Raw genomic sequence first — 25,560 nt, forward strand, 5'->3', positions numbered from 1 at the left:
TCATAGTTTCTCTGTGTGTGTGCTTCTGGCGGCCCAAATTAGTTGCCATTTACAAATTGGCCGGTGCCAAGTGCAAAAGGTCTTAATGGATGGATGGATGGCTGCTCTCCCAGCGAAAAAACCATCATAAATAGCACTGTTTGTACTTTTACCGCAACTGTTGGCTCCTCGAATGAGTCGAGTCGTTGGCTATTTTTATAGAGTTTAATTTTAAATGTTTTCCATTATAAATAGTTTACAGTTCGATTGAAAAACTGCCCATTAGACAGACAAATAAGCGGTTTTTGCGGAATATTCCTACGCCTTTCAATGGAAAATCATTTGCGATAAATAAGTGATTAAATTGACATAACATGTGTGAACGCGTCTTCATTTAAGACAATGACTAAAACGTACACAAAAACATTGCCAGATCAGCACGAAATCCCACGCTACGGTACTTTCCAATAAACGGTACAGAGCAAGAGAAGTCTGCTAGTGCCACCCACATCACGGATTTGTTTGGCATGCAAATGATCATCTCGTTTAGGACCGTGTCGCTTGTGGACTTTTATTTATGTGATTGGCGTGGCGTCTAACCGATCATTCGCATGTGGTGGATATTGTCGCGTTGGGAGCTGACAAGTCGAAGAGACAACCGCAAATTTGTGAGCAGTACAAAAAGTGTCTGCGAGGCGGCAACACAACGGTACAGCTGCAAAAAAAAGGGGCCAATTGCTGTCCCACTCTCTCCTCGCGCTCTCCAAGTTTCGTGGCTCTCCCTCGTGCGTGTCTGTGCGTGTCTTTGCGTTGTTCAAAATTGCGGAACAAGAGGATAACAGTACAAATCCGCTCGCCGTAAGTGTGTGCATTATTGTAGGGTAGATTGCCAGTTTAGTTGCCTGCAAATCGCTTTGCTATGGCAACGCTCCAGCCGCCTTTTGACCTTGAATGCTTTTCATGCTTCGCTTGGCAGCAATAGCAATTCATTTGAATGTTGTAGCATCTCCGATGATATCACTTCAACAGCCATTAAGGCCGGAATTAAGTGTGACATTTCCAACTAGCCAAGTATCGCTCAAGCGTTTCCATAGTCATCAACAGCCCGTTAAAGCGATCTTTGTAAATGATTCCCAGAGAAAAGCACGATCAAAATACAATAATTCGTTTTGTGAACGTTTCATAATACTTAGCTGGCACGATCATAACTTGCACGGCGGGCATAGAAAAATATATATACGATATATGGTTTAAAAATAAACATTGTAAATATTTACATTGGAAATCCATGAGGAGGCGCATAAAGGCTAAAGAGCAAAATGATTTTTCGCTAGCGGGAAAATTCCCTTTTCACTGATTAACGCGTGGCAAAATTTAATACACATATTTGCCGAGAAATATTCCTATAAATAAATAAGCTAAAAAAGCTGTCCGACGCTTTTATGAACTGAACTGATAATGTGATCGTAAACACTCCAAACCGAATGAAACCGAATCGGTTTCTGGTTTCCTCCGGTTGCAGGAGGATGTCTGGGTTTTCCATTGAGAGAAAGTCATTCACTGATCCCTTCACTGATCGATAACTCACCAAACGAAACGTTGATTGATGCAACCCCAAAAGCCTGTCACTCCCTCGAATTGAGTTGTACTCGTAATTCATGTTGTTGGAGCTTCCCTGCAATGCCAGAGAAGAACAACCCCACTCACCCTTTTGCCAGAGTGTGAGCAAATGTGTCAGCTTTAGACGCCTTACCTGCACCGCTTGAACGGTCCACGACAGCTGCCTAATTAAAATTATCAAAGATGCTCTGTCTGTGTTGCCGTTGCCAAGTTTCCTGGGGCCGGAGTGTTTGTCAATCGTTAAAAATAAACCATACGCAGTGTGGCACACGAACGCACTTGCAATGCTGTGCAACCGGGTTGAATGACACGATACTGTGCGTTCGACTAAATATAACCTTTGCTGCCTGCCTGCCTGCCTACACCTCAAGCTGATTATTTGCCTAGAAACAAAATTTCTACTTGCTTAGAGCAACAAATGTTTGCCAAACCTTCTTTTGCCGAGCTCCGATGGCACTAATATTTATTTAGATACCTAAAATCCGCAGCGTCACAAGATCCAAATGCGATGCCGGCTAAGCTTGTTGACAATGCGCGAGAACAGGCTAAGAAATCGTTGAAAATAAATCAACAAAAATTCAAATTAACAAAATGGCAATCCCCCAGAACGAGGCAAGATTTCAAAATTTCGGTGCCGTCAGATCTCCGAGAGAGGCGCTCTCTCTCCGAACTTTTCACTGTTCATTTTTTGGCAGCTTTTCGTGCTCGTTGGAGCGCCGCAGACTGTTCAATATTGTTTGGGATTCCGTGGCGAGACGATCGTCGACAGTGCCGCGCGCGCATCGACATCGAGTCAGTAAATTAAATACAAGAAATTCCAAAGCGACAAATATACATTTACTGCGCACAAACAAAAAAGCAAACAAGACATTAATAATCGCCGAAGGATTTTATTTATCTAAAATATTATCAGAAATTCTTGGAGTTCAGTTGAAAAGTTAATCAAAATACCTACAAAAGTGTGTGAACAGAGCCGACAAGCGAAAATAAATACATTTAAAGCCGCTTTAGGTGCCATTTAAGTAAATAAGCGATAAATAACAAGCACAGAAACTAGGCCAAAAGCGGCACCCACCCACACCAGGCAGAAAATCACACACACGCCACAGAGCACACCAGCCACCGGCACACCAAAACAACACTCACTTGCTGTACGCTTTGCTTGCGAGTAGCTCCTCCACATCTCCGGCTTTATCGATATTGAATGAGCCCCATGAGTGGTCTACGTCATCAGCTGAAGGTGAGTACTCACTGCACCCTTGAACCTTGTAGATAGATCCATTGAATGCCACACACCACACCACACCGAACCGATCTCGCATTTATCTAAATATTTGCTTAATCGCTTTCGTTCTCCGCCTGTCAGGTGCTAAAGCTGCCTCCCATGCACACACCACAATCTGTTTATTTCCTTTATTAGTGGCAAATATTAATATTTGTTGCTCTCTGCGCGCTGGCTATAAATAAATTGCAATAATAACAATATTATTTAGTAAATTTAAGTTGCGAGTGAGAGTATTACATCGTCTGAAGTCAGTCGGACGTTTCCATTACTTCGCCTGCGGACTGCAATGAAACCGGGAACTGAGCTTTTTTCTTTACTTCTAATACTAAGTTGGTTGTTAGTTCTAGGGCTGCTTCGTGCTCCGTGACACGAATTCCAATAACTACTCCGTACAATTCTTCTCCGATGCGGCCATAGCGTTCAAGATAGTTGTCCAAGCGATCGGGAGGATCGGTCACTGATTTCACGATCGGAGCACAAATCCTAATCAATCGAGACCAGATCTTCTTTATGGCTCCCTGCTCAAAGCGGGGGTGCTTGTCTCCAGCGTACAGCAGTTCCGATAACTTGGATAGTTCAGGCAGCAAATAGGTTTCTACGACACAACTTCCCAATTGGCCAAAGCCAATGACGGCACCATAAATCGTTAATAAATGTTCGTGATTGCAGAGGCCCATACTTAAAATTCTGCAATGCATGCAAACTAAATTATGCACAAGGGGGAGCAAGGAGCGAGGAGCGTGTCCGTGTCAGTGGCTCACCTAATAATTCGATCGAGCAGATTGTAGTTCTTGTCGACTCGCACAATATCGCCCATCAATTCACTTGCTATTTCCCGCAGCTGCCAGTGTACCTCATCGCCCTCAACGTCAACCCTTTCGAATTCGTGCTGAATGAGAATGCACGAGAGTATGCCGGGTAGAATGAAATAGAACTGCAAATGCAAGACAATAATCATTAATTAGTCACTGATTGCACTCGATATGCACCACTCACACTTTGGTCAAAGGAGATGCTTTTATTCTTGGCCAGAGCTGTTGCCATATGAATCACAGTGAAGCACACAGCTATATCGTTATCACAGAAACCGCGCTTGATGCTGTTCATCATGCTCGTGATCAACTGGGGCAGTATAGCCTCTAGACTTGGATCTACTTCCATTGACTTGATCGCCTTGGCGCGCACATCCTCGTGCGATTCAAAGCAGGCTGCCATGACTTTCTTGTAGAAGTCCTGCTGCTCCTTGGTGAGCGGAAATTTATTGGGTGGCTGTATTTTCTCTGCCTCCTCTCCTTGCCAGCCAGTAATGCTGGCAGCTGTCTCCGCCGTGGCAGGAGCTTGCCCCTGCCCGCCCATTCCAGGAAAAGGATAAGCCTGATCGAGCTGAAAACCCATATCATTGGCATAGTCGGCGTCATCTTTGAGTGCATTGCGAACGTCTTCCTCCGTTATCTGATCGCTGCGGTTGTGATATGCATATGCCTCGATAGTCTCCAGCATTCCAAAAACATCTCTGCTCATGTCCTGGGCAATAGCTTGAGCCACTTCATCGCTGAGATCCCCGCCTGTGGCCGTCTTGTAAATGGCTCTCATTGTTGTGGCCGAAAGCAATAACTCTCTGATATCATCTGCTCCGCTGCCTGTCATGTTTCGCTACTGAAGACCTTTTGGAAATGGAAAAGATTTAAAAACTAAAAGAAGATTTTTGCTTAGGCTCGGCGGACAGCAGCGCGCAGACTTACCTGGAAAAAGCAATTCAATTTGATTGGATCAGCCGTTCGTTCTGCGTTCAAGTTCCCTCTGGAATCAGAATTTTCATAAGTTTCATAAGTTCTCTGACTTCTATCGGGACTTTTTTCAACAATAAAGCAACAAAATTCACAAGTAAAAATGTACTTTTTTGAGAGCTGATGGCTGTGATGTGGTTTGCACATTGAAAATGGAAAACTGAATGACTAAAAGGTCTAGCTCCTGTCGGAAGTTAACTTTACGCACAGCCAACTTCGCATGATTTGATGACAATCAACAGAGTTGCCAACTAGTTCAGTTACAATCAGATATTAGAGGTATTCTTGCAAGAGAATATGATGTGTGATTTGTGTTTATTTATCTACTTTACTCTTTTGTATAGGTTTCATCTACAAGTATCTTTCATTGTGGGCACAAGGGTTAAGTTTCAAAGCAACAAAGTTTCACCTTTCCTCCGTTATAGTCAATTGTTTGAAATGTAAGCAAACAAGCAAATGGGGAATAACTAAAAACTTGCCAACGATAAACGCCGCTCAAGTCGTTCGACAACATTACAGACCATTTCACCCATGGGGGCCGGGCCATAAAACGCGTCTCTGTCGCATCGCAGCCAATAACATTGTAGCCAGAACACATCATTAAAGTGCACAGACAGCCACACATCTATGTATGGGATATACACACACATATGTCTATATATAGTTGGGCTGTTGGCAAATTGGCTTTTTGTGTTCGCGTTGTCGTGACGGAGTCGAGAGACCCGGGACTCATTACGGCATAGGAGATGGCCCATAGTGGTCCAGCTTAATGTCCAAGTCTTTGGGCATTCGAAATGCGTTTCAATGCTGTTCATCGCACTAAAAAGTTGATTGTTTATCGGAATATATAGATGTATATATACGCTCCCAATCTAAACACTGGCAAATTATTAACTTTTCTCTCGATTTTGTATATTTGAAATTCATGCAACAAATTATGAAGGATATTAGCCAGGGAAAATATTTATTAGTAGGTAGATACTTATGTTCATTCAGGGCTAACAAGACCATCAAAATGTTGACAAACAAGACGCAGAATTTATGCTGCTGGCAAGGCACAAAAAAGTGATTATAGAATTTATACACATATGTATACAAAATACGAACAGAAAGCTGCTAAATTGTAGTGGAAAAGTGTCAACAAGACATGCCATTAAGCGAGTATTTTAGATGTCAGTCTTTGTGTGAATTTATTTATTTGTTTCCAGTTTATGCCATGTGGCACGTGAGCTGTGCCTGAATCATTATTTGATCAACTGTTGTATGTGGGGTCGGAGGTAACTGACCTGGGCCAAGGCTTTACACAGTTGCCGTTCGAACCCTGAGAGCATCTGCTGCATAATAATTACCAAAATGTTTATTTTATTCAGCTTTAGTTCGATAAAAAGATGAACTTAGCAAGCAATAAAGGAAGTAAAGCACAAAACATTTAATGCCAGTAGACATTTAGCTATCCTTTTCGCCTAAAACAACCCACCAATGGATATTTCTGCACCTTAAATTCACTTAAAATATAACCAAAATTGAAAACAAAACAAAATAAATCGTGACACGAAATAAACAAATTCAGACATGATTGAATTAAGCGCTAATCGATTTTCGTTTCATTTCACTGAGCCAAAAATAAATCAGAATTTGCAATGTGCCTCCACATGGGCAACTCTTTCATATTTAAATCTGAAATTGAATTATACACAAATATATACTCAGTATTTTGGCAATTTATACTTATGAATGTTTATTTTTAGCGCACTCGTTGTGGCCGAAATACTTGCAAAACAATGGATAATTACAAAAACATTTCCCCCAAAGACCCACAATTAATTAACTTGTACATAAGCTAGCCCCATCCGAGTGATCTCTACTGCAGTTGCAATTCTCTGGGGTCTTTGTTGCACGAATGCTAGGAATCCCTTGTTCCCAAATTGAATATAAGTAGATTGGGTGCTAAATAACAACGTAATAATCAAAATCTCTCTTAGTCTTTTAGTATACGATGTAAAAGAAAAACACAAATAGCTTCACCTGCCTGCCCCATGTCGTACCTTGCCATCCCTGCATCCCGCAGCCAAGACTTTTCAGCTCAAAACTATGCAACACTTTTGCTCCCCCAACTCAACTAACATTTTCTCTTGAGTGTATTTTTAATATGTATTTTTTTGTGTGTTTATTTTACAGATGCTGGGCACAGCACTGCTGGGCAAGCGAGCCACCAAGGTAAACGCAATATAATGCCGAAAAAATCGTCTTCTTTGGTTCTTAATCTATTTGATTTTTACTTTCGTTTTGCAGGCTGTCAAAAAGAAACCTTTTACAGAGGTGGAAATTACAGGTAAGTCAACGAAAATCAACAATAAAATTAAATGTTTAAGCAAAAACAAAGAGAGTAGGAAGCAGTGACCTCTGATGTTAAGTCGCGAACAGAATTGTGGTTTATACAGCTTATAATTGATGGCGAATAAGGCTCGTACACGTAATCTGCTTACAGAACATCGAACTGCAATGTTGTGTACAAATTTAGACTGGCCTAAATGCTGGCCGCCTTTTTCATGTTTTGCTAAAAATATAATTCGAAGTGTGCAGCTGATATAATTTTAGGTCCCGAGCTGCCGATCGGGACGGTACGGGACAGGTGCACTGGCACATTAAGATAGATGGATATTTCGAGCCGTGTACACTCTTTGAGGTGTTTTTATAACTATTTTGGCTTTCTAAAAACAACAAACGACTGCAGAAATGCGGCTATAATCTAATCGTGATAGCCATAATCGACGTGAAGTTTAATTAACGCGCGCCTCCTTCTTTTTGGGACCACATAGGTGGTGGCCATTACTACGAATGAAGGCAGCAGTTGAGGCGGAGTTGGAGATAGCTGACACCCGCACATCACGTGACCCATTAGCGGGGAAATAAAAGGCACGAGTATAGAAAACAAAGATGCAGATACTTGCCATACAGCTGCCGATTATTATTGTGCAAAATAAAGCACGCTCATGGCTATAGACATTTATCGCGAATCAGATAAGATGCTCTTGGTTCCTGGCCAACACATTTCTTGGATGACAGGCAAAATGAATCTCGGGCAAAAGTGATCATATTTAAATCACTTTGGACACTTTCACATGACACTGCCCTGTCAGACTGTTAATATCCAAGTAGCTGATGTGAGTCACTGCTGGACTGGATTTTATGGCTGTGTTGATCTGATAAAATCGTATTAATGTGGAAAGGTATAACCTTTTTAGGTGAAAGATGCAAAACCATTTGATGGTACTTTCCATACTCAACAAACAAGACCCAAGCCATCTGTTTTATCTATTATTATACGCCAGTTTTCTTTTGCTATCTTCATCTTTCTCTCTCAAAGCATAATCGGCATATTGTAGGGTACCAACAGTATGACTCTCTCTCCTAAAGCCTATCCCTCTCATATCGTTTGGGTAGTAAATATTATCACCTGTTCATTAATAATAATAATTTATCAATCATACCATAAAATGTGTTATTGCTTTTTTAGCATTACTAGTGGAAAATTATAGAAGTACTACATATCTCATATGAAAACCAAGACAAACCCATTCAACGCTTTTGGTTTTGAGGCTAAGGCCCCTCTCAAAGTGTTGTCTGTCGTTCAACAATGTGACAACAGTGAAATCTGCGATAAGAACTCGAATAAGAACAATTAATAAGAGCAAATAGTGCACATGCCCGTATTACTGTATTACGCCATATAGAAATCAGACAACTGCTTGACTTGGCCCATCCCAGACCCCCTCGGGCCCATCTCAACAACGCTCCCACCCAGATTTGGGTGCTGCCATCAGCTGATAACTGATAAGCGAGTTATCTGAAATGAAATATAATACAATATAGTAGTAGCACAGACACATGGGCACACCCAGATACAAAGAGAGAGAGAGAAGGGAACCCTAGCAAAAGTCGGTTCATTCCAGTCATTCATTATCTTGGAGTTTTCGTAGATAAATCGTGCGGCAAGCGGTAAGCGTTGGCACTCGTGCAGCATTTCGAGCCTTAACCAGAGTATTGTCAGACTATACAGCGGTTAGAAGTGTTTCTTCCCGAGTGTCTCTTCAGCCTTGATTGATCGCAGTCATCCCTTACGATCCATCAGCACTCCACTGGAAACCAAATTAGCGTCTATTGGAAATATGAGCAAAGATGATAAGTGTGAGTATTGGCCAAAAGCACTTCCGAGCCGTGTGCCGCGAGCCGTAAACTTGAAAGCGAACTTTAGACGTACTATCGGTCGAGCGGCTATCGATACCACCGATTGTGTTGATTACAGCACAGCCAAAAATTGCTAATTTGTCACCGAGGCACAGAGGTGACAGCAAATCCACTTTGGGAGACAGAGCGACATCAATTTGTCGACACACTTGTAAAACTAATTAAACGTTTGTCACCAGCCACGTATGTCGCTCTCTTCCTCCCGCTCTCTTCCTTCCGCTCTCTTCCCCCCGCTCTCTTACTCTCTCTCTCTCTCACTCTCTCTTTCTGACACTTATCGCTTGACAATTTATCTCCGTTTGCGTGCGTGTCTGTGCGTGTCTCTGTGCATGTGTGACTTTGGCAAGTGGGCGTTGGGCGTTGGGATATGGGCGGTGGGCCTGGCAGTTAATTTGTTGCCGCTTTCCTTTCTCCGCTGATGAAGGATGACAGACAGCGGCCGCCACAATATTCTACGCTTTTCCTTTTTCAATTTTTTGTTTTGTTTTTTTTTGTTTTTGATTTATGGTTGCGCCACTCTGGCGGTTTTTTATTCCTATGCCACAAAGTGCTCGAGCTTGACACTCGAGCTGCGTTATGAAAGGCATCCCAATTAGCCGGAAAATATGCGAAGGAGACTTCGAAAAATGAGACAGTTTGGTGGCTATAAAGTTTCCATCGAACTTTAAATGTCACGGAATACAAAGAATTCAGGCTACTGCTGGCTACCATAAAGTTAAAATATTTTCATTCAGCATTTAGCTCTTTATTAGCACTTGAATTTTCAGGATTAAATTTAAATTTAAAGTATAAATTTATATGCAAGAGTTAAATTTGGTCACGTAAATGGATTGAATATCAAAATGAAACGAAACCAGTCATTTTATTTGATGTCTGCTTACGAGTTTGTGCGTGACTCTGCAGTACTCCTAACTCCTACTACTCCATTGCACTCCTGCAACCCACTTGCACCCCCCTCGCCTTATATTTTGTATATTCAAACCATTCACCCGGCACGTTTTGGGTTTGAAATATTTTGATGATGGCAGCGGCATCGGCCGGGGATTGATTTTTGAATATTAATGCAGGTCCTTGAAGCAGCGGAGGCTGCACTTTCATAGAGTGGGTGGGAACACTCGATACAGTTGAGTAGCGTCAAAGCTCTTGACAAAAAGCATAAAAGAAAATATGGTTGAGTGAAAACGCATCTCTAAATGGCCATCGCATCGTAAATATCAAATTTATGGTGCACTTTTTCCCACTTAAAGCGTGAAAATCGAAAAGCAACTCCTGAAGAAAGAGAGAGTTAGGGATTGTGACTGGGTATTAGGCAATAAAATCCGGGCACTGGCGCCCACCGGGTGGGTGGCATGGCCTCTGGCCTGGGCACGTGACCTCATTATTCCGAACCGAGCCGGGCCGAGCCCCCTGCTATACTTTATTCCAAACACAATTTACGCCTTAATCTGGTCTGTGAAAGTTCTTATTGCGACGTATTTTGTGTTTAGCCCTGCACTAGAGTTTTATATATTGAGAGCTCGATGCGGAATTAGTTTATTGTTTGGTTTTTGGCTTGCATTTTCTGCTGTTCTCTCTTTTGTTCTACAAACTTTGAACAATTAATTTTCATTAAAAAGTTGGTGTACAATGAGGTTGGAATACAGGAATACAACGAAGACAAGGGCGGACAGGCCTCTTTTAACGGATTACAACTCATTTGTCCGAAAAGCAAGCAAACTACAAAAATATTTCCAAGTCTTTGTGGGAGGGAACTCTTTTAATTAGCAGAAAGCAGTAATCGAATTCCACGTAAATCCATTTTGTATCACGATTTAATTGTGAATTACGTAAAATTCAATGAAATCGTTGCATAAACGCCTTACGTATTCGTAGTTTACGCCTTACTGTTCACCCACTCTACACCATGCTCTCTCCCACCTCCTCAGATAACTGAACACACAAACAGAAACACAAACACATACACATACACATACACTTACACCCAGCCCAGGCACAGAGCCGTGCCGTTTTTCGTCAATTTGTTTTGTTCCACATATTCGCTGGGCCAAACAAACCATTTTTATTTACCCTGTGTGTGGAAAAGAGATGGAGATGCAAGAGAGACTTTGGCGGTGCGGTTCCAATCGTTCCAGAGAGAGCTTTACCCCTCCAACATACTAGAGAGAGAGAGAATGAGAGTGAGAGGCGAAACGCATCTGCTTGCCATTGCCTGCACACGGCTTACATTCCACTTGTTTTTGTTGATTTTATAGCAAGGTCATTGGAAAGCGATTTCTCCTTATAGGATGTTGACAAAGATGCTTATATACAGGGTGTCTGCTGTAGGGTTTTAGGTGAAATAAGTTGCTGGATGTGTGTGGAAAGTGTTACATTTCATTGGGACTGTGTTTGCATCATAAAAATCGAATACTCGTCAAGCATTCACAATAAAAGATTAGGAATGCGCCTTTGAACACTTGTCATACTCGCATTTTGCACACAAAAAGTCCCGCACAGTCCTTCATAAATAACGCGCAAAATAAAAAGCCACAGAACAAGAGGAACGGAACTTATCACGTGAATGCGCTTCACTTTGCCACTGGCATTCCAGCGTGGAGGGGAAAGAGTGCACAAGAGGCTCTCGCTTTGGCTCTCCGCCTGTGTGGCTCTCTTCGTGTGAAGAAGAACGTTATGAAAACAGAAGCAGCAACAAAAACAAAACAGATTTGTTGAATGAAATTTCGCTGAAGCCAGAGACCGAACGGAACCCGAAGCCATACGAACCCGAGGCGCCATCTAACGGCACCAGAACCGAATGGAGGGGGCCGCCGCCTATCATGGAGAACAAACACCACCCACCCGAAGCTGCTGCCAATTCATGAGGTTCCGCTGGGTGCCGTTCAGTTCAGTTTCGAAGTCGACGCGATTGCCAACAGAAGACCGCGACGGAGAGTTCGAGTACCCACTCTGTGGTCTAGTCCCCAACTAACAACTAACCTAAGACCCGACTATAATCGGTGTGCTATCTACATACCTTTCCAACGCTATCTCCACTATCCGGCTATCAGTTTCGAAGTTTAGACTCCGGGCAGTGAACCTCTTGGCAGAGCGGCGTAATATCATCAGATTGATTCATTATAGGGTAATCGAAGAGATAATATAAGCCAAAGTTTTGATTGGTTTGCACATTGAATGTGTGTATGTCCATCGAAGTGTGGTGTTCTCTTTTTTTGGATGGGTTCCAAGTGCAATTTTGTGTCTGTGGCTGGGTCCGAGGGCCCGCTGCAAGACCCCCAAACGGAGTCTGTTATGTCACTTGTGGTAACAATAGTTGCAACTGCTAAAGACTTTAATTTTTCAGTAAGAATATGATACAAGAAGCATTCTTTGGTGCATGATAAATATGAATCAAAGTCATTTGCTTGGAAATTTGATAGGGCAAATGATTGTTTCCCCATCTGATATAAATTTCACAGCTGTCAAAGCTGTTTAGTCCAAGGGAATCTTGTGATTTCATTCATCCAACATTCACCAATGAAAATATGGCTTTAAAACTGGCAATCGTTTATTGAAATATCAAGTCCGAGGAAATTCACTCACTAATGAGGGCCACCATACACACATTTGATGAAAGCCGACAAGTGTGTGATGTTGGGAGGGTTAAAGCAGACATTAAGTACAGGACCCTGACCCTGGCGCCAAACAACTTATTGGCATTTGACCTCATTCAGTCATCAGACATCGTTTGTGCAATTAATTGCAATTAATGCCACGGGCTGGCAGAGAGGTTAAGAGAGGTTTCGATGGGAGAAGTTGCACAAAGAAATCCATGCAGAATCAGGTTAATTATACTCGCTTATACGCCGCTCTGCCAAGATCAACAATAATCATGGCCATTGTTTGCTATTTTTGAAGAGAAAACTTTGAGAACTTTTGAAAGTGAATAAACAAATCGCGCAAATTACTCACATCGCCCGCCCCATTGAACGGCAGCAAAAAGACACAAACAATTAAAAGTAATAATTGGCAAAGAGCTACAAGAAAGAACATCTTAACAGCCAGATAATTGTGCAAATAAACGGGCGTCCAGAGGCGCACTGAATCTATAAATACTATAGAGAACCACTAAACAGAAGACACCCAAACGGAAAGAAAGAAAGAACGCAGAGCAACAGAAATGGATCACAAAGAAATCGCAAGTCAAGTGCGAGGTGAGCTAAGTACGGACATCAATTTCGATTATTTAATACTTGCTACAATATTTATCATTCTTTAATACAATCTTTGCTCTAAAAATACATTTGATTTAAGCAAAAATTTAAAGACATTTCACACTTCAAAGTGCTTATGGGGGGGGGAGCACTTTTCCACTTATCTGTCAGCATGAATATTTCCATAATCTTGAACTATATTTAACATTTATTAAACGGTGCTGCAGCAGATTAAAAACTTAATTTCTGCCTGCCTATCGTGAGTCTGAGTCGTGTGTTTGCGCATTTCTATGGCGGTGCTAACAGAGCACATGATGTTGTGGATACATCCAAAAAATTATCACTGGAAATCTATATGCCATGCATGTGCACAATGTTTAAACAAATTAGAGCAGGCGCAGCCGTGCAGGGGGAACGGGGATGGGGAGCTGAGAACCGGCAACAAAGGGTCGTGTCGTGTCGTGTGTCATGCCAAATCACCGCCGCCTCTCCGCCCACACACGAAGGCAAACACAAAAACAAATACAAAGAAAAAGAACAACGCGAATGGCATTGCCAATCTAATCAACACGATAATTTTGTATGTTTGTTATTGCAATACGCTACCAGAGGGTGCTATGATTTTAATCTAAAGTGTGCAACTTTGAACATAAAAGATCTTTTGTTCATCGAGAAGAATCCGTCTGTCCCTGTGCTGTTTAGGCACTCACTTTATGCCAAAAGTTTTGACTGATCAAATCAGTCATGAAGCTGCAAGGGTATCAAACACTTTTTACTAGTTCACTGTTGTTTGCATATTTTACTGATGATTTGTTAGGAATTACCACAAAGTATCTTATCGCTGGCACACCAAGCAACCAAGTCTACTATTGTTTTACATGTTCATAACTTTTATGATTCGGCAGGGAGTCCTCCATGTTGTTTATCGCCTTTGGTGATTGCTGTTCGATTGGAGCACGAGCGGAAGCACACATTTATGGCGGTCAGTGTGTGTGGCTGTACAATAAGTACGAAGAGTATTTCCAACACACACAGAGTGGTGCGAGAGGGGACACTCGAACTCCTACGCCCACTTCAATTTGACACGTTTGAAGTGCTGAAAAGCGCGCGCGAAATGTTCAAGCATCCCCCCAGCCCTTTGTTACGTATAATTCAATTCTTGTGCCGACATGAAAGGGGATGGGGATTAGCATGGTTTACTGTCAGGCAGGCTATTAATAGATAGCAAAATTCGCAGTGCAAAAACATATAAAAAATCGGGCCATAAACCAGGGAAAAACTTCCGCTTCTGCGGAGATTCAATCGAGGTCAGGGTTAGGCGCAGAACACCAAAATGTGAACACCAAAGGTTGTTTGGGCTATAATCTGAAAGGTTACATGGCAATAAATTACACATAATATCTGCATGAACCATAACCTTGAACAAATTCCAAGATGAGACCAACAACAGCAACACCTTTCCTGCTGCCATAAGCCACAACTCATGGCCACTCTGGTCTATGCATACTGTCCCAACAATTCTTGGGAAAATCTTCCCCTTCTGCCAATATTCGTACGAGTGGGTGCATGTGTGGGCGGATTGGTAAAGTTTCTGCAAGAACTTTCAACTTTTAAGCGTTATTTACGGCAAGTGCAATTTAGTGCCCCGGGGTGCCATGCCCTGGCCCTGGGCTTGGCTACGTTTTTGGGCTACTGCAAGTGTGTTTCCAAGTTTGTTTTTCCAACTCAATTACATTTCACTCCACAAATGAGACCCGGGGGAAGGTGCCGCCAATGTGTTGGCCCTAAAGAGCCAACGGAGGGCAATGCAATGCAATTATCAAGTTCATTGACAACGAAACAAAAACCCAAACAGACAACAAGGAGCGAGAGCGAAACAAGAAATGTTTTAACGACAAAGTTCTATGGCTTAAATGCAGCAGCAAACAGGGGGAAATGACTCACATTTCAGACTCCCAGGGACAGTGCTGCTGTCCCTTCAATTAGTTTCCTTGCGACACTTACAGATTGCAAACTTTCTGCCTGAGCGCACTTTCAGCTTCGCCTTGAGGAGGAGAGGACAGAAAGGTCTTTGTCCTTAGCTAATATTGCAATTAAAAACTTTTTCTTGCCAACACTGACTTGACATTTGCCACACGTTTCCATCTTCCATCACTAATTAGTGATGACATTTTCCACGCTGAACAATCGATAAGCGCAGCCCATACAACGCTGCAACAATAGACAACAATTCGAATTTATTTGACTACAACTTAACTAGATGTCAATCACTTGGACGCCGGAATATGGGGGCAACCTCAATATGTCCCGCTGACACCTGTCAGACCTGTGTCTGTGCCTGTGCCTGTGCCTGGCAATGCTGCAGACGCTGCAGCGTGAAATATTGGTGTCAATGTGTCAATATTTGATGAATAAACACGTGTGCAATTACAAACTATACAAATGCAAAGCCCACACACCCACAGGCACCCACAACTCGGGCCACTCGACAAAAGCCAAGGCAACGGAAGTGCTCCACATTCTGTTCGAGGGGGGGAAGGGCGCAAAAAAGCGATAGGGAAAAGAGGCGTCGTGGCCGAAAGCAATTTACATGCAATTTTCGCATATCTTCTTGCCATCTTTTATGCCAGCGGAAGCCATCAACGACTTTTGAGATGTTTTCCAGTGGTTCACCTTTAAGCTTGTTTCTCCCCCCATCACAGCTTACGTGACCCAAATGGCAGAGTATTTATCAAAATTACGCAAAAAGTTAAGCGCGGTTGGCACAAAATTATAAGTTTTGTGGCTCAACGTTAATATTTATTGGGATTTTTGCAGCCAGCCAACTGCAAGTTTGATCGATTTGGCATTGAGTTCAAAAAAAGTCAGACGCAGACAGCAGCAACAGCAATTTTGTGTGGCCGCAAGGCATTGACTGAGGTCTTGTCTTGGCATGCCACAGAGAAGGCCGCGACAAGGTCTTAATTATTGTGCAAGGCCTCGCCTGGAATGAGAGTTTAAGCCGTAGAAAAACACACACCAAAAGGGAGGGACTGCCACCCCATTGAGCTATGTTTTTCCCCACATTTTTATGACTTTATGAGTAGGAGCTAAAATAACAAACATTAAGCAGGGTTTCCCTCCTAGAACATGGAACGTGGGTGGAACTTGTTCCTGTATCCTTAGAAACTACGCATTTCCACAGCAAACAGTTTTTCCTTTTTGCCTTTAATATGCACATAAATACTGACTTAAGTTTTGCCCATAGTTTGCCTCGCCCACACGACGCATACGTAATGTTGTGGTGGGAAACCACACAATTCCGACAGGCGAAATGCCAGAAATCGCTGCTTGATTGCACTTTCCGGGATATGCTTGCTGCATTTTGCCATTTTCGTTCTTAATTCGAAATGTTTATTTATTTATTTTATTGAAATTTATCTTTCAGATCTACGCACAGCATTCGATTTATTAGACAGGAATCGTGACGGACGCGTGACGGCCAACGAGCTGCAGTTTATGCTCAAGAATCTGGGCATAAATGTGCGTGATGAAATCATACACGATCTCATACGTGAGGCGAGCCATTCAGGTGAGTGTCACTCAACAGCAAAACGGCAACAAAGTGTTTGCCGTCTCTCTGACAAAAAGCCCACCTGTGGACAGCCAAGTGCAACAGTTAGGCCCTTGGTTGGTTGGTCTGCCCGGTCCGCTTTAATAATTCAAGCGACGCTGAAAGGCTCTGGCGATGTCGGACTGTAAACGTTAATTAAACTCAGCCGAGCATGTCAAGTGGTTTTGCGGGCATTTAATCAAGTTTAGACTTGGCCAGTATGCAGGTGAAATGTAATACTTATTTTCTCATTTTTCTCCTTTTTCTCCTTTTCCCTTGGGCATAGGGCAATATCAAAGGAAATCCCAGTTGAATCTAAGGGCAGCAATAGGAGGAAGTTATTTTATTGAATGTGGCCCCAATAAGTGTGCTAGCAACTGTTGGAATACCCTTTCCAGCTGGAGGTACTTTATTGTAAAGGTATACATAAATATTCATTGAAATTCTGAAGGTTCCTAGTAGACTTTCAACTTGTATTTGATTTCCTGACTAGCTCCTCTTATTCGCTAAGGAAAAATCCCTTTAAAGAGCATCTTCGAGTCAAATAAACTCCACCAAAACATTTCTTTTGATTCCTATATTGTAACAATATAAAATACATCCGCCTTAAGCCAATTTGTTGCTGTCCCACGCCGTTCCGGAAGTTTTTCTTATTTAATTTAGCCGTTGGAAAATGCAATTGACTCTCTCGGCTCTTGTTGCATTCTTGTTTAGTCTATGGAAAATGTACCCCATTTACTTGTTCCATGTCAGCTCGCCTCTTACTGCTGCTCGTCGCGTTTCGCATACTTAAATCAAATTAGGGCAACCTGGCAGAAAATTAAATTTTTCCCATTAATATGCAATTGTTGTCTAGTCGAATACGTGTGCCTGTCAGTTATGGGACACTTAAACAGACATAAATATATACAGATATGAAGAGTACATGCATCGTGGAGTGCATGTTATGGGCGTTGCCTCAAGTCTCATTTGTGCCAAGCGTCTCGGCGGCATATTGAGTTCCATTTAAGCTCCATTTTGCTTCAGGTAACTTCAATATTTGCCCAATGCATTAGCAGTCTCATCGATGGGGGAGACTTTGCCTGCAAATGCTGTAAATTTAAAGGAGGTCACGTACAGTGCAGCGGAGCTGGGGCACACGGACATTTATCATATATAAAGCAGGCAAACTGTTGCTGACAGCCACAGCCACAGCCACCGCCTTCTCACAGTCAGACAGGCATTCGTACACAGAAGACAGGAACAGAGCGAAGGGGGACCGACCGAGCTGTTTTGATGACTGCCACCGACAGACAAATGTTGCGGCACCAACGCCCCCAAGCTTTGTATGGACACACACATATTGTATGTCCTCCTGTCTATGGATATCCTTTAAGTTTATCTAGAAAGACAGGCCGCGAACACAGGCAGCGACACGTGCCCGAAACACAATAGAAAAATATGTTCAAAGTACTGATAAAGGTTCGACTTTAGCGTCTGATTGTTGTTCCATTGTTGTTTGTTGTGACAAAAGCAGACTTGGCAACACTATCGATCGCTTACCAACACTAAGCTTATCAACAGTTGTCAACACTGTTCTTAAAGTGAGCAGAGGGAATGCTGTACATTTGTGCCTGTCAAAGGCAGGCCTTTAGAGATATTTACCCCATTTGTATGAAGCAAAGAAGAGTTTTCCTGGAAGTAAATATAATTCTATGTCTGTGGAAAATATTTAATAACTTGCATTGGCCTCTCACAAACCTAACTGGCTGCACAAATAACCCGAGAAGTGGCAACAAAATGCTCGAGCAAGCCCTTAAACAAAGACAAACTTTGCCTTTGCCTTTGTCTCCCTGTTGAAGTTTTTTGTTTGTTTTTTTTGATTTCGATTAGGGCGAAAGCGTGCACTTTATGGCTTCATTAACATTCCATGGGTTTCAATGACACCACCCAGCGGCCTGTCGCCCTCTGAGGCTGTCTGTCTGCTCGGCTGTGATTTGGAATTTCTGACGCTGCTAAATGGACACCTGGCTGCGGTCGGTCCTTATTTATGCGTGTCTTTATGGGGTCCGTTGAGCATTCAACAGTTTTTCTTTACGGCTTGCCGTCTCCTGGGGGTCAAGTCATTTGTGGTGGGGTCAGGTCAGGTCGGTCGCACAGCATTGATAATTTATAGCTAAAACTGGACATTGGTCGACGCTTAAAAATAATTGTCAATGCTTTTAGGCTGCAATGCAATTAATTTGAGGATTGCCGGCAGCTAGCAGGAGATTCTCGTGTGGTAGGCACAGAAGTGGCAGCGATTTTGTGGTGTACATAAAGCCATAAACGACAGCCGGGAGGAGCCATTAAAATTTCCTATTTGGCAGTGGTTAGTGTGGGAGTGGAAAGGAGAGGCCAACGCCAGGCACTGTCATGTTAAATTAGTTTGCCCCTGGCCACTGGACAGCCGCGTGTGTGTTGAGTGGAGACGGCAGCTCGAAAGCAAAACACATTTCCCATTAGCAACAACTGTCGAGGCAGCAGGCCACTCGTTCAAGGCCGATATCGAATGGAAATGGAGCTCTAATCGAATCACAATGAAGAGGCCAACGGCAAAATCTGCATAAATGGCAGCAGCCCACGCCCACGCCCCCGCCCCAAATTAAATACAGCTTAAAATACCCAAGGAAAAGCCGAGAAATTCCTTGAGCATTTGCCGGCCAAGTGAAATGGAAATGGCAAATGGCTGCCAAAAAAGAAATGCCCCAAAAGGGCAAAAGACATGAAAGGGAGTGAGGAATGCCCAGAGGGTGTGGGTGTAGCTCTGGGGCTTGCAGCTAAGTTCAAAGTTCAGTTTGAGCCTTGAACTGCATTCCAGCAGCAAATGTGTGGAAATCCCTTCAGAGCGTAACATTGCGCATACGCAACGTTGGCCAGAGGCAGATTTAATTAATGGCCAAGCAGCAAGGTAATTTATTTGCCATCACAGACAGGCAGTCGCCAGCCCTCTAACCGCTCTCCCTCTCCCTGTGTTTGCCAGCTTTTATTGCATGTTTTACTACCAGCTCAAATGTGTCCAAATTACACGTGCTCAGAGGGTGCGGGGTGGAGGCCAATTCCAATTCCACAAAGCAACAATCAAAGAGGAGCCCCACACACACAGCCACAGGCCCAACCCACATTTTTCCTCCCCCCTCCCCCCTGCCGTGTGCCGTTTCAACTTCCGTTTCCGTTGGCATGAGGTCAGCCGTGGCAGCAACAGAAAGCAGCAGCCAGGCCAGCCAGCAGCAGGTACATTTTGCCAATAATTGATTACACTTTGGCCTGAAGTTGTTGCCACACAACAGCACCTGCCCCGGCACTGGCCACTGCCTCTATTTGGCATTGATTTGTGCCCGAAACAGATGCACCAACACAGTGGCAGCCGCAGTTGCAGGTTGTCGTTGCCCGGCAGCGATGAGAGGCTAATCAACAGCAAATGGATCTGGGATTGCCCAGAGCTGATTGAAAATGTGAGCCAGGAATAGGAGGTGGGTGTGCAATGTGCAACAATTCAGGAATGTTTATGGTCTAATGCTATCGATGAAGTACACAATTATCGATCATTTGTGGCATTTCTAGCTGCTTTAGCCCGTCGCTTCCATCGATCAATGCCAAGTTTCTGGAATTTTTGCACTTCTCTGCTTAACGACTCGAGCAAGCAGCAACAGAAGAAACGAAGACACACATGGAATATAATAGGACTTGCTGCATGCAGGAAACATTTCGGTGGCACTGCCCAAAATGTGCCACACAAAAAGAATGCCCCCACGCTCTCTGCTGCCCGAGAATGTTCTTGTTGCAGATGGAACGACAAAACGACGACAATGTCGACGGCAGCAGCAACATCTACAGCTACAGCTACAGCTACAGCTACACAACAGAGTCATTTTCATTATCCTTGGAAGGCAGACACAGAGGCAGAGCTAGAGACCCAGAGATAATGTGCAGCGCGAGCAAACATTTGGTTTTGTATTAAAAAAAGAAAAGAAAAGAGGCGGAAGATACGCGGAAAAGGAAAACATCTCAAGGCTAAAGAAGGATAGGCATTGCTGAAGGAAGATGAATCTTCCGCCAAGAGCACACACGGAAAGACAGACAGACTTGATCAAGAATGCGGAACAGCTCCTCCCCTGGCAAATGACAGGCAAAGCTTAGGGCTCAAGAGGTTGACGGGGTTGCATGCCGGCCGCTAAGCACAAATGAAAATATTTTTCAAGCAGCCAACACAGAAATGTCACACAGATGTCAGAGGAAACAGCAGCAGGAAGACCAGCAGCAGCAACGTCAGGAAAATGGCAAACAATGAGAACGATGACAATGATGGGTGGTACGAGTATGCCGACATATGAACAAATATTCCAAGCAATCATCATGCCATATGATGGAATAATATTTGTACCAAGTGCGGAGTTGTGTGAGGAATTTGTTATGTACATTTCCGTAGCGCCCAAGGCGCAGGACACTGGACACTGGACACTGGACACTGGACACTGGACACTGGGATGTGCTGCTGTCGCTGCATTGTCTAATTGATGTAAGAGTCCCGAGTCCTTGTCCTCGTTCAAGTACGGGCATTGGGTTTTATGACCTTTAATGCTTTTTTGATGGCAAACCAACAAGCAAATGCCACTCAACGGCTCACAGCCAGCAGTTCGTTTCGTAATTGCCCACATATCTACATTTGACCAGTTCTGGCCTTCATCTTCGCTGTCCCTCCCTCTCCCTCTCCCTCTCCCTCGTTCTCTCTGTTGGCCTTTAGCTGACACTTTTCCTCTATTGTTGGCAAGGCAACGGGGTGTCCAACTATGCCAGAGATTGGATTTCACTAACAAGCTAAGCACAACCCTGGAATTGAACGGGAAAAATCGCCCAAAAAATGTGGGAAAATCTGGGAAAATATAGACCAAAATGCAGTGTGCTTGGCATGGAAATAAATGTAATTGGATGCGGGATTACTCTTCAAAGAGCTAAGCCCCAACACTCGGCAGGGATTTCTTATTTCAGATATAATTAAATTACTTATGCCTAATGCTGAGGTTTTATTTCAGTTCTTTTTTTAATGACAAACAAATTAGCAATTCAAATTTCGGCTACGCAGCCCCAAAAGACACACAAACCACACACAAATTGCAATTAGAAGTGGAAATTTTTCTCTAGCCAGCTCTAGCCAGAATGATAAAAGAAGGCAACCATTCCCCGCTCTCGCCGCAGACCAACCGCTTGGCGATTGCCGCAGAGATTATCGCAGATTTCAACTTCATTTTCATTCCCATTTACACCAACTGTTTCCATGGTATTCCCTTTCTCCGCTTTTGCCTTTTTCCCCACTGGTTTTTCTCTCCTTTTCGTTCTGTGGCAAATGTCAAGGTCGTGGACATGGCTTCAAAGGTTTTCTTTGGCTTTGGCATATCTTTGGCTCTTAATTGTAAAAGTTTCTGCTAAAAGTCCTGAAAAAAGTTATCTTCCCTTTTTGTAGGTTCTGGCTCTAGGATTTAGCTTTGGATTTTTAATGCCAGCAACTGGAGACACTGCACTTTCTGGGGCAGGGAGTCCTTTCCTATCTTGTCCTTTAGCCATAATCTTGCAGCGTGCAAACAAGCAAAGAAAAAATGCACTCAAATCTCTTTTTATGTGGAAATGCTTAGAAATTCTCTTTCTCTTCTGTGCCTTGCTGTCACACTCTCTCACTCTGCATCTTTCGTTGATACAATTACAGGAAATGGCTTAATCAACGAGGCCGAGTTCCTGCAATGGGTGGGCAGAATTCAGGCGCTGCGCGACGACCAGCAGCAGCACGATGCGAATCCCAGCAACAGCAAGCCCCTGGACGAGGCCGATGATGTCACCGAGGATTTGATAGCAGCATTTAGGTGAGTTTATCCGTATATCCGCTCTACAAACAAATATATATATGTTAATCTCTTCGTTTAGAGTATTCGATCGGGATGGGAATGGATTCATAACGCGCGACGAACTGCAGACCGCCATGGAAATGATTGGCGAGCCTTTGAATGAGCAGCAGCTGGAGCAGCTGCTGGCCATTGCCGATTTGGATCAGGATGGTCGCATCAATTACGAGGGTAAGTCAATGCAGTCGATAAAGGACATTGCTGACGCAGTCAAGCAAACCCAAGGACACACACAGTGAGCCACTTATAAACGCCACAAAACGGCGGCACTGCCAGAGGCTTTGGCTCCTGTTGCCGCTGCTGCTGCTGCTGCAGCTGTGACTGTGACTGTGACTGGTTGCGGCTTTTTCTGTGGGCCCTAATCAAGTCTTGCCATAAAATATAACCTTGAGTCAATATTTATTCGAGCCCCAACCCAAGCCCAAAAGTATTCGCTCATAAATCAGCTAGACAAACGACAAAGTTTATTAACCTGCGCCCAGAAGGCGCTTAAACTGAGAGAGTAAAAGTCCACTTTCTTGTTTATCTCAGAAGTTTTTATGACCCTTTACTGCTGCTGAATGTAAGCCAATACGAAAACTTTACGAATTTGTAGTTAAATATCGGAATAACATCCAGAGCAAACTCTGACAGCGATTCTTATGCTTCATATTCCATCTCCGTCGAGTAGCCCTCCCTTTACACCAGCGGAAACACCTTTAAGCACTCTCTCTTTCCCCTCTCCCTCTCTTATTTCTCTGTGGTAGAAAAAAAGGCAGCACAGCATTCCCTGGGGTGGCACTAAATTGGTTTAATAAACTTAAACTAATACTGCGGCATGCACAAACACGCACAAACCAACAAGCTTTGAGCTCGAGTGTTCTCTGCTCTAAGAGCGTGCGCGTGTGTGCATTGCTTTTTATGAGTAAGTGTGTGTGTGTGTGGTCTGAATTCCCTTGTAGTGTATCATTAGGTTCATATGCCATCGCTTTAGCCCAGTTGATACTTTGACCTTGTGCAAGTAACGCATTGACATGTCAGCACACCCATCCAGCCATCGAACGAGTCCGCACCCGCACCGCCAGCCATCTGCAATTTATTTACTCTTCTTGTCGCTGGGATAAGCACTCAAAGGAATTCAGCTTGGCACTGGCAGCATTAAGACAGGGTGTACAGGATTTCATAACCTGATCCCAGCAGCAAAGGGGAAACCTTAGTCAAAATCTAGGGTACTCCATAGTCGGAGTCTTACTTTGGCTTACTTTTTCTTTGGCTTTGTTTTGCTGTACATTCTGCTGACACTGCACTGTGCCGGCGGATTGGCCACGTGGTGGACCCTACTCGAAGTCGGTGCTCGCAAAAGTGTGACAGGGAAGGCGACATTTTGTGTAGTTTCGATGTATCATCCATGAAAGCATTTACAATGGTAGAGAAGTTGCCAAGGCGAATGATTCCCAGTGATAAATATTTGTCCTCAGCGTTGCCAGACCACTTTTCCACCTAAGCTTTAGCATAAAAGAGTGAGGTTATGTTGGCTGCTTGACATACATTTTTGCACTCATCCATTGTTCTGGCCCAGCTGCACAGCAATTAGAATTAATGGACAACAACTTTTTTTCCATCTTGATTTAATTACAGAATTTACGAGACTTTTGCTGTAAGCAATTTCAGCCCACGAATGGAGGCATGGTCAGCAACAACAAACAAAAACTTAGAAATGGAAAACAATGGGAAAAGGTTAACCATTTAACATATAGGCATATACACAAGTGTTAAGCTATTGTGGATTATACTCAGACAAGCGGAAAACTATTACTATGAGAAAGAATGCAAACAAAAAATTACTTAATATTTTATACAAAAAACTAAATGAAGAATTATATTTACATACAAAAAGGCGTGGGAGAAAGTGCAAGGCAGGCCCATACACACACAAACACACCAACCCAACACACACACACACACAACATAAATTAGTTTGGAAAGTTTTTTCGATTGTAAAAAGTAATAATATTCATTTAAGTTAATGAAGCAGGAAAACCACCAAGAATAAAGTGGAAAACTTTGTAGATTTATTTTTGTAAGTTTTGTCAAAAAATGATTTATAAATAATACACACAAGAACACACAAAACACACACCACACACATTAAAAAAAACAAAACGAAAGAAAAAACAGAACATAAATATTCATATTCGGATAAGTCTGAGAGCGTGAGTGATATTGTGTTTAGGGTGATGGATGCATCAGCAAGGGGCATGCATACATAATAATAAAATTTAAAATTTATAATAATAAAAACTATAAAGTGGTGAATCCCATATATTTGTATCTTATTAAATGTAGTTACATATGCTGCTTTCAATGTATGCGTGTTTCAAAATCCCCCAACAAAAAGCGTTGTTTTCAAACAGTTAGAATAAGCAAATAAATGTTAACAAAATTTGTATAAGAAAAAAGTCCACAGGAGAGAACTTATTTCAGTTGGGAAAAGTAAACCCTTTGGAAATGAAAGAAACAACAAAATTATATTTAATGTTAAAGAAGAATATATTAAAAAAATATTTTATTCATGCAGCAGCCCAATTTGAGGATGAAAATTGATGAATTCAGTGAAAAATCTAGTCAAATTAATTTTGCAATTATTTCTTTGGGTTTCTGTTTATACGATTCCAGGCCAAAATCCATTAAAAGTCCATTACATATTGCCGTCCCGGCTTAGCCATAGTTCAGAAAGTAATACAAGTAATAACTTTTTGTTACACCACAATTTCCACTCATCCATACAACGTGAAGGTTTCAAATTAGTTTTGTATTCATTTCGCATTTCGCATTTGCCCATTTCCTTTTTGATAAAGACAGAGAGGAAAAAACTCAAAAAAATATTTATATTTCAATGATTGAGAGACAGCAAATAATGAAACATATTAATCAGGTCAAAGGTACAAATAGTCGAATGGGAATTACA

The 25,560-nt window shown here is 42.7% G+C and overlaps 2 protein-coding genes across 7 annotated transcripts; one reads left to right on the forward strand and one right to left on the reverse strand.

Annotated features, from left to right (window-relative positions):
* The first annotated feature begins 685 nt into the window (after window positions 1-685).
* On the forward strand, window positions 686-24,881 carry LOC117587446 (calcium-binding protein E63-1). 5 transcript variants are annotated; one of them, XM_034278132.1, is made up of 7 exons: window positions 686-837; window positions 6,850-6,888; window positions 6,964-7,003; window positions 16,537-16,680; window positions 22,421-22,574; window positions 22,636-22,784; window positions 24,231-24,881. In XM_034278132.1, exons 2-7 carry the CDS (start codon window positions 6,850-6,852, stop codon window positions 24,251-24,253), a joined length of 549 nt encoding a protein of 182 aa, XP_034134023.1. In that variant the 5' UTR covers window positions 686-837; the 3' UTR covers window positions 24,254-24,881. The 5 variants fall into 5 exon arrangements, with proteins under 5 accessions (XP_034134023.1, XP_034134022.1, XP_034134026.1 ...); XM_034278131.1 differs by lacking the exon at window positions 686-837 and adding an exon at window positions 2,347-2,839; XM_034278133.1 differs by lacking the exons at window positions 686-837; window positions 6,850-6,888; window positions 6,964-7,003 and adding exons at window positions 11,805-12,040; window positions 12,814-13,118.
* LOC117587444 (transcription initiation factor TFIID subunit 6-like) lies at window positions 2,958-4,882 on the reverse strand. 2 transcript variants are annotated; one of them, XM_034278127.1, is made up of 5 exons: window positions 4,781-4,881; window positions 4,627-4,684; window positions 3,881-4,548; window positions 3,646-3,818; window positions 2,958-3,571 (listed from the first exon to the last, which is right to left on the reverse strand). In XM_034278127.1, exons 3-5 carry the CDS (start codon window positions 4,529-4,531, stop codon window positions 3,133-3,135), a joined length of 1,263 nt encoding a protein of 420 aa, XP_034134018.1. In that variant the 5' UTR covers window positions 4,532-4,548; window positions 4,627-4,684; window positions 4,781-4,881; the 3' UTR covers window positions 2,958-3,132. The 2 variants fall into 2 exon arrangements, with proteins under 2 accessions (XP_034134018.1, XP_034134019.1); XM_034278128.1 differs by having other exon boundaries at window positions 3,881-4,575; window positions 4,627-4,882.
* Window positions 24,882-25,560: the final 679 nt, after the last annotated feature.

The sequence above is a fragment of the Drosophila guanche genome, unplaced genomic scaffold (genome assembly GCF_900245975.1).
Source record: "Drosophila guanche unplaced genomic scaffold, DGUA_6, whole genome shotgun sequence".
Classification (NCBI taxonomy): domain Eukaryota; kingdom Metazoa; phylum Arthropoda; class Insecta; order Diptera; family Drosophilidae; genus Drosophila; species Drosophila guanche.

Coding starts and splice junctions, on each gene's coding strand:
- LOC117587446 (XM_034278131.1), top strand. CDS start 2,804: ATGAGCCCCATGAGTGGTCTACGTCATCAGCTGAAG. Junction 16,681..22,420: donor ACGTGAGGCGAGCCATTCAG/GTGAGTGTCACT, acceptor ATACAATTACAG/GAAATGGCTTAATCAACGAG. Junction 22,575..22,635: donor GATTTGATAGCAGCATTTAG/GTGAGTTTATCC, acceptor CTCTTCGTTTAG/AGTATTCGATCGGGATGGGA.
- LOC117587444 (XM_034278128.1), bottom strand. CDS start 4,531: ATGACAGGCAGCGGAGCAGATGATATCAGAGAGTTATTGCTTTCGGCC. Junction 3,819..3,880: donor GCATCTCCTTTGACCAAAGT/GTGAGTGGTGCA, acceptor TTGCATTTGCAG/TTCTATTTCATTCTACCCGG. Junction 3,572..3,645: donor CTGCTCGATCGAATTATTAG/GTGAGCCACTGA, acceptor CATGCATTGCAG/AATTTTAAGTATGGGCCTCT.